Source organism: Mustela erminea, chromosome 15 (genome assembly GCF_009829155.1).
Source record: "Mustela erminea isolate mMusErm1 chromosome 15, mMusErm1.Pri, whole genome shotgun sequence".
NCBI classification, from domain to species: Eukaryota; Metazoa; Chordata; class Mammalia; order Carnivora; family Mustelidae; genus Mustela; species Mustela erminea.
In genome coordinates, this window is record NC_045628.1 from 72596204 (window position 1) to 72609076 (window position 12873).

General features: G+C 37.2%; 1 protein-coding gene across 3 annotated transcripts in view; it reads right to left on the reverse strand.

Annotated features, from left to right (window-relative positions):
* BRCA2 (BRCA2 DNA repair associated) overlaps positions 1-12873 on the reverse strand; it is a 59590-nt gene that overhangs the window by 15884 nt on the left and 30833 nt on the right. For all 3 annotated transcript variants that reach the window (XM_032315410.1, XM_032315409.1, XM_032315411.1), the window contains exons 15-21: positions 12550-12731; positions 11017-11204; positions 8013-8183; positions 6534-6888; positions 2499-2654; positions 2254-2398; positions 831-952 (exon numbers count right to left, since the gene is read on the reverse strand). In XM_032315410.1, the coding sequence (XP_032171301.1) occupies positions 831-952; positions 2254-2398; positions 2499-2654; positions 6534-6888; positions 8013-8183; positions 11017-11204; positions 12550-12731 (1319 nt within the window). The remainder of the gene's footprint in view (positions 1-830; positions 953-2253; positions 2399-2498; positions 2655-6533; positions 6889-8012; positions 8184-11016; positions 11205-12549; positions 12732-12873) is intronic.

The following is a 12873-nucleotide window of genomic DNA, read 5'->3' on the forward strand; positions in this document are numbered from 1 at the left end:
TCCAGCTGCAGATTAGCAGGACGGGGTCTACAACTTAGTCTTCTTCTTCTTCTTCTTCTTTTTTTTTTTTAAAGATTTTATTTATTTGACAGAGAGAGATCACAAGTGGACAGAGAGGCAGGCAGAGAGAGAGAGAGGGAAGCAGGCTCCCTGCTGAGCAGAGAGCCCGATGTGGGATTCGATCCCAGAACCCTGAGATCATGACCCGAGCCGAAGGCAGCAGCTTAACCCACTGAGCCACCCAGGCACCCCTACAACTTAGTCTTCTAACTCTTATTCTGCCCCCTTATTTCCTCCTTCAAATAAATTCCATAAAAATAAAATAATATACAGTATTTAATTTGATCCTTAAACAACTGATTTTATGCCCATTTTATAGCTATTTTGTGCCCTGTTGGCTAATAAATGGCACAGCTATAATTCTAACACAGGTTAATGCTTCGGACACTTTTCCACCAACACACTCTTAAGGTAGAAGACTAGGAGATAAACTTCAGATAGTATCTGAGAAAGAAGTGAGCATATGGAAACTGAGACAATGCTTTGAAGATACTTATTTTACCTTAAATGTAAACAAGTTTTGCCTGTATTTTAAACCACATTTATTTAACATATAAAATTACTTAATCCTTCTACCTTCCATTTTTATAGAATCGCAAATGTACTGCACTGGTCTGGCACATCACAAGGACCCCAGAAATGTACACACCCTCTTTGAGAAACACACTATTTCAACACAGCACTTGCCCTGATGGCCAGAAGACCAACCAGAGCTTCCCACTGTAAAAGAGGAAGATTAAGCCTCCCAGGATGCCCTCTTACTCTCCCACCTCCAGATAAGCTGGGTCTGGTGCATTCGCCACTGCTTCATAAAGCTCTGCACCATCTTGCAGAGCACAGACTTGCTGTCTTGTTAATGCACATGATGGTCTACATTGTTTTGTTATATTTTCTAGGAAAAAAAGCATCATTAATAAGCCATAACACAAATTTAAGAACCTTGAAAGCTAGAGAAACAAGCAAAAAGTAGCCAAAGAAGGGAGGCTAAAAAGCAAAACACAATTTATCTGCTAAAAGTTTTCTAGGAAAATTTCAAACTAGTGCACTCACTCCTGGTTTAAAAAATTGTCACACAGAGAGTTTAGAGTAATTTGTAAATTAAGTAAATGATTTCATGATTTATTTCATCATGAAAACAGCATAAGCTGGTGAATCGAACATTGAGAGTCTAATTTTCCTACAGATTTATATAGAACAGGAAGTTGAAAATCATGAAGAAATGCAGAACACAAAAATTTCAGCAAAAAACAAACATCAATTTCATGTCCTTTATGCTAAAAATACTATAATTTTTTTATTATTAAAATTGCTGCCACCAGGAAAACAAGATCTGGCTCTAGGTGTGATAATACATAAACCAACAACTACAACAATGAAAATATAAAAGTTATATAAAAAGTAGATAAGGGTACTGAAGAAAATGATATATGGCTTGGGAAAATTTTTTTTGAGAGTTTATCCTTCCTTTTTATTGAATATATTTGACATATAACATTGTATAAATTTAAGGTGGCCAATGTGTTACTTTGATTCATTTATATACTTAATATGATTGCCATTGTATTAATATTCATCATATCACATTAGTACAATATCGTCTATATTCATTATACTGTGCACTGGCTCACTATAGCTTATTTGTTCATTGTTGTTTTACCTTTAAACACCATCAATTTTATCCTACCACCTCTCATCTGCTGATAACCACCATTTTACTTTATTTGTGAGTTTACTTTAGTTACATTCTGTCCTAGGTGACATCATACTGTACTTGTCTAGGGGAAAATAATTTGGCAGCTTTTTCCCCTTGCTACTATTCTTTCTCTAATACCAAAAATGATACTATACATACTTTAATATTGAAGCTTAAGAGGAAGTTTACATAAGACTTCTGAGATGTGTTGTGGTTATGTAATGTTTTATTGTCTAAGATAATTACAAGTATCTAAAAGGTCAATGTGTTGAATAAAAAGGTGATAATTTGGGGGTCACTTCTATGCTTATTTGTATGTCTTTGTAATAATATTTTAAAAAAATTTAAAAAATTCAGATACAGGATTAAGAAAGAAGTCTATTATTCAAATTAAAAAAATTCACTCAATTTACAGAGGTTAAATCAGAAGCCTCTAAAAAGCCTTATAAAAAACCTTATTCTCATATGAAAAAGAACTTGTAATATACAATTCATTTTACCATCATGCTTTTCAAATTCCCCTTGAATTTTATTGAATAAAACTTCTAGTTTCTTTTGTTGGGCTTCTGCATATTTCGTTGCCTCCTTTTCTTCCTCTCGTTCATTCCGAAATATGCATAATCCAGATGGGGTCCTCTCCATCCACTGTAATGACATGTCAAACAAAGATACATGTTAGGGAGGGATCATTCAAATTAACTGTCCCAAAAGAAAGAAATAAAAAGTTTCAAGAATGTTATCATACCTGTATTGGATATGCTCTTTGAACAACTACATCAATACAACCAACATTTCCTCCATCACTGAAAAGTGATGACAAGGAGAGAGGGAAAGGTCTAGGATCAGGAGAGAATCCAAGTTTGGCATACCAGCGAGCGCGACGAGTACTGTTAGCAGCAATCTGGACAAATTAATGAACAAATCGATTTATAAGTTTATATATTCAATACTATTTCAGATGGCATAACATTTCCATTCATTTCTTCCATTCATTCAAATATACTCATTTTCAAAAGCCTCATGAAAATAAGAATGTAGAAAACCTGTACAAAAGTGAAAACACTTTCAAAATACAGTCTCTCAAAAAATTGTTTATGCTGTTGTAGAGTCTTAATGTAAATATTATTTTTAGAAAATTAATAAGAGACTTCAATTTAAATATGATGGATTAAAATATACTTATTTATTTAGTTTCCCTCAAAAGACCTAAAGGACAAAGAACTGGGAGAGGAGGACAGTGAATAAGACATTAGCAAAATCTTGGAAGCTAAAAATTTATTGGACAACTGGTAAATAATGAAGCAGCCTCAGAATGATTACAGTTAAAAAATAACACAGGGTGCCTGGGTGGCTCAGTGGGTTAAAGCCTCTGCCTTCGGCTCGGGTCATGATCTCAGGGTCCTGGGATTGAGCTCCACATTGGGCTCTCTGCTCGGCAGGGAGCCTGCTTCCCCTCTCTGTCTCGGCCTGCCTCTCTGCCTACTTGTGACCTCTATTTGTCAAATAAATAAATAAAAAATCTTAAAACAACAACAACAACAAACATTTCTAAAGCACTTATTATGGTGCCTGGATTGTGTTAAGTGCTTTACATCTACTAACATTTAATCTTTACAACAATCCGAAGACGACTCATTCCCATTTTACAAATGACGAAACTCAAGTATAACCTGCCCAACATTACTCAGCTGGCAAAGTTGTATGGCATCACTAGGAATCAAAATTTAAGGAAATCACTCAGAATTTGGAGGCAACAGGTACCTCTGAAGGAAGGGGTATGAGTTGTAGCTGAAAATGGAAGGAAAGATAATTAAGACCTCAGATTTCATTTCCTATCCCAAGGAGGCCTTCCCTTACACCAACCAGGTCTTCCCTTACACCAAGAAGAACCCAAGACAATTTACTTTCTGGAACGGCTGAACCAGACATATCCTGGACTCTGGAACACAAGGCAGAGGCATCTGGCGGTGGGGAGGGTGGGGGTGTAGGGGATGAGAAGCTATACTGAAAAAAAATGCAATAAAAATCCTTATGAGTCACCTTATTACTTTTCTTACTCTGCTCAGCTCTCAGTCACTGATATTTGAGGGTCTCCTAACAAAAGCTAGTCCCCGTCTTATCACTCTACAAGTTGACAAACGCCCACCTCACGGAGAGCTTCTGATCAGGTTATTAGTGCCCCAGTCTGGAAGAGGAAAGAACAGCTAACAATCAGCTAACAATCAGTTGAAGGAGATTATTATAGAGGGGAAAAATTCAGCAAGCAGAAAAAAACAAAATAAAGCAAAATATTAATCTTTAGAAAGATGATAAGATGTCGCATCTATGAAACAAGAAAAGGATGTAATAAAAAAAGGAAACATTTAGGGAGTAATAAGGGCCTCAGAGAATGGAAAATTATGTCAATAGGCATATTTCACTTTAGGAACTACAAAATTAGAACTAAAAAGTAGGGGGAGCAAAGACAACAAAATGGAAAATAGGAGAAAAGATGAGAAAATTAGAAGACCACTCAGAGTGGTCTGCCAAAATATCAGAGTTCAAGGAAACTGAAAAGGGAAAAATGGAGGGGGACAAAATTATCAAAGAACTACTTCAAGAAAATTTTCTAGAGAACTCAGTGAAGGACATATGTTTATAGACTGTTTGCCATGGTGTACGCAGGGCGACCATTTTACAAGATAGGCCAACTCCAAAGTAACTTGCTGTGAAATTTCCGAACACTGCAGATAAATGATCTTCAAAACTTTCCAGAAACAGTTCATATAGTGAAGGACTGGGAATAAGAATAGCACTGAATGTAGCAGAAGATATACCAGGAGTAAAAAGGTAGTACAGAAAATATCTTCAAAATTCTGAAGATTATTTCCTTCTCAACTTCCATATTCAACCACCTAACCAAAAGCTCAAGAAAAAGCTACAAACTCCTTCTCTTAAGAAGCATCTGGGGGGTTGCTTGTATGCCCTTAGAGCGAGGAAGTAAATCCATAGAGATATAAATCCAGAAAATAGAGTTTCCAACACAGAAGGAGGAGAAAATAATTTCTAGAAATGTAACTGTGCTGCATACATGGAAGGTAACCACTTCAGAATGGAGCAGGAGTATGGAAAGGTCCAAGAGACTGCTAAGAAAAGAAACAGAATCAATAAAGGCATTATAACATGTTGGGATGATCTTTATATATCTCTTGTGTGGGAAGGAGTTGGTGATAAGGGTACAGAAAATTAAAAAAAAACAAACAAAAAGCAAGACAGGTGTTCACTCCAGGGAAAGCAGTTAAGTTATAAAGAAAATGTAATTGGTATATTATATGCTGTGTTGTGAAAAATATTTCTCAATCATTATAATGTAAACAGTGAATACAGACTTCACTCCTCAACTTTCATAGCAGGAAGCTAACAGTTAATGTCTAAACAAAAGGAGAAAAGATAACATAGCAGTATAAGCAAAAGAAACTACCGGAGATTCCAAGTGGTTGCCTTTGGGGAGCACAAACAGAGTTTAGGTAAGATGGCTTCAGTGACTGCTTTTCTGCTGGGGGGGTGGGGGTGGGAGTGGTGGTCATAAGGCTATATTGCATGAGTTTTGAAATTATGCACACGCACTGATTTGATAAAATCAAAACAAAAGATTGAATCGGGAGACAGAAAAACCATAAGAGACTCTTAATCATAAAACAAACTGAGGATTGCAGAGGGGGAGGGGAGTAGGGAGAGGGTGGTTGAGTTACAGACATTGGGGAGGGTATGTGCTATGGTGAATGCTATGAAGTGTGTAAGCCTGACGATTCACAGACTTGTACCCCTGGGGCTAATAATATATTATATGTTAATAAAAAATAGAAAATTAAAAAAAAAAAACAAAAAAATCCCCAAAGATTGAAAGCTACCCTAACTTTGATTTTTAAGCAACATAAAGCTTGTTTCAGCTTGACTAAAAGCAACAATGTGGAGTTAATGACAAAGTATCTCTTTACCTTAAAAATGTTTAACTTATTAAACACCTTCCTGAAATAGAGTGATCCAGAATATGACAGAAGTAAACTATTTCATCTCATAAATCTGACTTACATATTAGTAATTTCTCATATCAATATTGTAGACTATTCAATATGACAAAATCCTATTTCTAAGTTTAAGTCTACATAGAGATGAAAGATACATTTTATTATTATTATTTAACAATCACTGAAACCTAATTTTCTAATCATACTGAAATAAAGATCTAATAATCAGGTAATCCGGATGGAAGCAGAGCAATACTATGAGAACAATACGGCACCAAGGGCTATAGGCACCCATAGCCCCAAATCAAATCCAGTGCAAATTTGCTCCTGCATTGTTTTAGCTCAATATACACTTCTCAGTTTCCTAAAAGTAGCACAAAAAAATTTGACAGTCTGAGAATTTTGCCACTTACACCCCAACTATTAGTATGTTTTCAAGGAATGGAGCATCTTTCATAGAACTAAGTTTAAAATTTAAAATATGGGGGCGCCTGGGTGGCTCAGTTGGTTAAGCAACTGCCTTCAGCTCAGGTCATGGTCCCGGAGTCCCGGGATCGAGTCCCGCATCAGGCTCCCAACTCCATGGGAAGTCTGCTTCTCTCTCTGACCTTCTCGCCTCTCATGCTCTCTCTCACTGTCTCTCTCTCAAATAAATAAATAAAAATCTTTAAAAAAAAAAAATTTTTTTTAAAAATTTTAAATATGAAACCTCCCTAGAACTTAACTAAATCAGTGACTGATTTTTACCTAGAGTATGCATTAATTTAATTTACCTTTAACATAAGAGATTCTGGGGCTTCGAGTGGTGTGCAGGCATCAGGAGAGCCAACCAGTTCTGCTCCATGAATAATGATCTTCTGACCCACATTCAGTTTACCATTCTTTACAAGAGCTGAGAGGGGAGGATCTAACTGGGCCTTAACAGCATACCATCCATCTGTGAGCTCAATAATGCCCACTTTTTTGGTACCCATACTATTAGTTTTACTGCTGGAAGTTTCAGATATATCTACGCTTGATGAAATTATTTCAGAAATACAGAGAACAAGAGTTTTTGCAGCTGTGTCATCCCTTTCCATGATCTTTTTTAAGGCTGATCTTCTGCTTCTATCAATTTCCACATCATATCTAAAAATAAAAAGAAAAACGCATATTTTAGGAATTGTGAGTCTAGAATTTCATTGTGAAAAGGTCGCCAAATAATTGAGAATAAAAATTAAATACCTTTACTGAAGAACTACTGAGACAGAAAGAGAATTTAAAATTTGGTAGCTACCAGTATAGTAAGTTTATTTTATTTTATTTTATTTTTAGATTTTATTTATTTATTTGACAGAGAGAGATGACAAGCAGGCAGAGATGTTGGGCCCCAAGAGGCTAAGATGGCGCCGGGTGGCCTTCTCTTCTGGACCGGGAACCCACATGGCTGACCACAAAGGCGCCAAAGTGGCGGTTTCGGTTTCCCATCAGTTTCGTTTCCCGCGAGTCTCCACCCCCTGCAGGGCGTGTCTTTCCCAACTCCCGCCGACACGGCACATCCCCATTGGCCCCCACTTTGCTGACCTCACTTCCCTTCCCTCACCCCATATAAGCCGCTGCCCTGCTCAATAAAGCGAGATCCTGCTTCGACAGACCTCCCGAGCCCGGTGTCTTCTGTGGGTGCGTTCCGGGTTCGCAACACTCGCCATCCCGCTCAGCCCCAAGGAGAGGCCTCCGGCTGGCCCGGGCGCCTCCTCCCCTCGGCGGGGAGCCCAACAGGCAGAGAGGCAGGCAGAGAGAGAGGAGGAAGCAGGCTCCCTGCTGAGCAGAGAGCCCGATGCGGGGCTCGATCCCAGTACCCTGAGATCATGACCTGAGCCGAAGGCAGCGGCTTAACCCACTGAGCCACCCAGGTGCCCCAGTATAGTAAGTTTATTAAAATATGAACTAAATATTAAAACTCCCATGCAAACATGGTTTATCAGCAAGACCCGAAGAGTGGATCAAATTAGTAATTCATTTTCTTCTCACAGGCCAAGAGGTTAAGGAGGGTTGGGGAGGAGGGAAGCAAGAGGTGTAGGAATGTGTAATTTCTCTTAAGGGGGCTGGAAGACGACAAGAGAACTACTGTGCACAACTGAACAGCAGGGTGGGATGGCAACAGCCACTGACAACTGACTTGTGTACATCTACAATGGGGAAGTCACAGCCTGCGCAGAAGTCTGACCCTTAACACAAATATGTGATTACATAATATAATGCATTGAACTTGCCTGTATTTTAGTTGAAGAAGCACTCTTTCTGGGCTTAGGCACCTATTAGCAAATTCCTTAGGAAAGGCAAATTCCATAGCTGCCAGTTTCCATATAATCCATCTGTAGTGATTATACACCCAAACTCTAGAAATAAGATTTGGATCCACACCTGGGGTGTCACACAGAGCCCTGAACAAATTAAGATACAACAATATTAAAAAAAAACAAAACACGTAAGATGATACTGAATTCAATAACCATGACCACTATTTGCACAAACACTGCATCATACAAGATCATTTAGTAAGTTTTTATGAGTTAGACAATAAGTTATAGGACTTAGAAAACAATTTGACATGTATCAAAATATACTAAGAAAACACTAGTCAAAACAATTATTTCAACTGGAAAATGAGATCCTTAATTTAAAATAATTGTATTTTAGATTATCTTTCTTAAAAGAGATTATTTTCTAAAAATTATCTAAAAACATCCTTCTCTTGTCTTGGTACTTTTTAAAGATCTTTCTCTCTTTGTTCAAATCTCTAACTCTTCTTCCTTTCCCATTCTCACTTTGAGTACTAGGAAAACAAATAATCAAGAGGACTTCCAGAAGCTTCCACCCTCACATTCACCAACCCACCAGCATCTGGACCCTTACACTTTGCCTTTCCTGCCACACTATTTCCCACCCTTTCTTGCCTAGTTAAGGACCCTGATCTAGGAAATGCCTCCTCTCTCCTCATCATCAACTTCTTTCTCTTCTACTGAACAATTTCCATTCAGTATAAAAATAAGTTTTTTTCTTCCTTCAAAACAACAAAACTTAAACCCTTTACTCTCAGTTCCTTCTCTAGATACTGCCACTTTCTCACCCCATCAATTTAGTAACTTATTTTCATTAAGACTAATAATGACCTCTACATTGGTCATTAAATCCATGGTCAATTCTCTGTCCTCACTTAACCTGCAACATACCACACTCTTTGGTATTAATTTCTAGCTTTCAGGTTGCTCTTTCTCAGTCTCTCTTTTATAGCTTTAATTTATATGCTAATAACTATAAAATTAATTTCTTTGGCCCATACTTCATTTATAAACTCCAGACTTGCATATCCAACTGCCTACTGAACATATCCACTTGGGTGTCTACTAATATCTTAAGCTTCAAATGTCCCATGTGGGGTACCTGGGTGGCTCAGTTGGTTAAGCGTCTGACTCTTGATCTCAGCTCAGGTCTTGATCTCAGAGTCATGAGTTCAGCCTACTTAAAAAAAAAATGTCCCAATTGGACATTCCATTTCTCTTCCATCTTTGATCTTTGCAATTCTCCATACACGGAAATCCATGTATGGAATTCCAGCCACTAATGCCAAAATCTTTGGAGCTCTTCTTATTCTCCTTTTCTCTCACACTCCTCATTCAATCCTTGATCATATCCCAATGGCGCCACCTTCAAAATATCCCAGAATCCAACTGCTTTTCACCAACTCCTCTGCTACCTTCTCTGTCTGAGCAGCCACATCTCACTTGGATGACCTCAACAGTTTCCTAAGTGGTCTCTCTCCTTCCATCATTTTCCCTCCTGACAGTCTAATCTCAATAACAGCCAGAGTTATTCTTTCAAAAACAAGGCAGATCATGTCATTCCTCTCCTTTAAACATTCTTACTTAGGCCAAAAAATGTTACTCAGAGTTATAGGTCTTCTTATAGGTCTATACGGCTCTATCTTTCTGACTTCATCTGCTACTACTTCTCTCTTGCCCATTCTACTGCAGCTACACTCACTTTCCTCCTGTTCCCCAAATAAGCATGCTTCCTGCTTACAATCAATGCTTCCCACACAGGGTCCTACGCTTACTCCCTTGCCCTTTTTCAGGACATTGACCAACTGTCAGGGCCTCAGTGAAGGCTCCTGACTACTGAGCCTATTTTAAATTGCACTTATCCTCACCCGAGCTATGCTCTTTCCAGTTTTATCTTCATAGTATTCATCACCTTCTAATATACTACACAACTTATTTCTTTTTAAAATTTTCCTTCTCCACCCCAAACCCCTCTACTATAATGTATGACTTATTAAAGCAAAGATTTCTGTTTTCTTTTGTTATCCTGAGTATCCAGAAGACTTATCTGGCACAAGTAGGTCCTCAATAAATATTTGTTGAATGTTCAAAAAAACAGCTTAAGCTTCAACAAAGTTATGAATCATGCTCACCTGATTATAGGATAATTACTCTTAACTTTTATACTCTGCAGGTATAATACATACTTAATACAAGAAAACAATGTAACTGTTTAGTATACTTTTCCATCTAGAATTAATAGCAGATATTTATGGAAGACAAGTTCAAGATGTAAATCATATTCCTGTCTTAAAGTATTCCAAAAACATAACAGAAGTTTCAGGTAAAATGTTTTACCAATTTCCCCAAACTATAAATTTTGAAAAGACATACACAGATTTTAAAAAATAAGCACATTAGAAAAAAGTTTCTCCTCTCTTGCCCTTAGCATGCTAATTTCATCATTGATAGCAAAAATTTTAAATCACCTTTATAAAAACATTAGAACTATAAAGAGGTTATATAGTTTTTAAACTGTTGATGTTTTAGGGCAGTAAATTTACTAGTTATTTGGTATTACTGACACTTGAGTATTTCTGCTTAGCTTCTGGTATTTATATACATTATAATGAAAGGGAATAGGATATAAGTGCATGTGTGTCTGTGTGTGTATCTACAGTAAGGTCACTCAAACTTATCTTTTCTTACCAGTATTCTATAAACGCATATGAAAAATGTCTCAATTTAAGAAAAACCAATTCATTAAATTCTAGGACAAACTATAATTCACTTTTAAAAGATTACAAAAGAATGCCAGTTGAACCACAATGTACTTAAAATTAGTCACTAGATAAAAATTTGATTTCTAGCCAACTTACTAAGTTTTAAAGAGATATGTGACAAAGAGATGGTAGAATACAGAAAAGTTAACACAATCTCTTTTTGCAGGGAATACCTATAAAATTCTTCTTTTCCAGCCTTTCCATCATTGGAGGGTATGAGCCATCCACCGTCAGCCAACTGTATTCCCTCTCCAGACCATAGTCCTTCCTTACCAAAATAATCCTCAGTGTGAAACTGAAAAGACTCTGCATTTTTGCTGTTAATTTTTACACAATGTTCGGAAACGCCATACATGTAGAGCTGCATAAAATAAATGATAGAAAAATTTAATAATGAATGAAAACAAAATCAAACAAAAGAGTATGTTTCTTAGAATAAAAATAATTATAATAAATCAAAACTGAATTTACAAAATTTCTCATTTAAATATTAAAATATTCACCATCAAAATCTTTAACTTACTTACTTACTAGAAGCTAAACATTTTAATATAATATAAATGACTCCTACATTCAATAGCCTTTTCATTCCCCTTGTGCGTATGCCTCCTGCTACAGCTGCCATAGGAAGTCACTTTGGGGATAAAAAAGTTATTTAATATTTTACAAAATCTTAAAAAAAATTCAGAAAGGAAAGAACAGTGAAAAGCGTAAGTATTTTAGGGGATCTGACATCAGGAGCTCAGATGTGTACACAGGCCTAGCCTACTTCCACCCCAGCATGCTTCATCTAAAATATCTTTCCCTTTGTTTAGATATGACTCTGGAGTCACACTCTTTGCTTTGGAACTGCGTCCAACAGAGGAAAACTTACTAGCTAAGTGACATTGGGGTAGTTACTTAACCCACTCTGTGCTTCAGTTCTCTCATTTGCACACAGTGAACAAAATGATGTGCCTTTCCTTTAGATGCTGGTGAAGATTGAGTGAGAAGGAACCAGCACAGGCACAGTACTTAGAAGGGTGATGAGCGCACAAAAACTACTCAATAAATGTTACCTAATAATATTATCATATTATGTTCACCTTTCCATTGCCTAAAGTTCTAACTAGACAGAACTGGCTTAATAAGAATGCTTTTTTAAAAATGGCAATAGCTCTTAATGGATTCAGGGCCATGAGTTATTCACACTTCAAATTCAAGTAGACTACTTTCTTCTAACACCTCAGAGCACTATAGTAATAAAATGAGTACGTTTCGGGACGCCTGGGTACCTCAGCTGGTTAAGCGGCTGCCTTCGGCTCAGGTCATGATCCCAGTGTCCTGGGATCCCAGCGTCCTGGGATCGAGCAGGGAGCCTGCTTCTCCTTCTGCCTCTGCCTACCACTCTGCCTGCTTGTGCTCACTCTCGCTCCTCTCTCTCTCTGACAAATAAATAAATAAATAAAATCTTTTTTTTTAAAAAAATGAGTATGTTTTGAAGGGGGAAGAGAAACGTGAATTCTGGAGCACAGATCACTTTAGCGGGATAAGGCAGCAGAGAAGGAGGCTGCCACTGTTGGTTGATTAGGAAACAAAATGATTTTATTCATCCACTCGCACTTTCATTTGTTCTTTCTTTGAACAAAACAATGAGGAGCTACTAGTTAATAAAATGAAATTATACTTGACTATAGAAGTTAGCAGCATTGTGGGCAAAAGCGTACCTGTTTATGAGAACACGGAGAGGGGACTCGGCCTTCCACTGCTCCTCTCAGAGAGATTCTAGGCACAGTGGAGGTTTTTGCAAGGTACAGACTACCTGGCTGTGGAAAAATGTGCTGCCTTTGTTTCTTTTTAATCCGCATATCCTGTATATCTCTGGCATTCTGAAGATTTGTAATTAAATCTATTAAAGAATAAGTTAGCAAAAAATAAACTTGTACGAACATTTAAAAAGCACAACCTTTGTTTTATAAAGTCGTATATGAATTTGCTCTAATTTTCAGGGTTAATTTGGCCTAAATCTTCAGGGGTAAGCAAATTTCAAC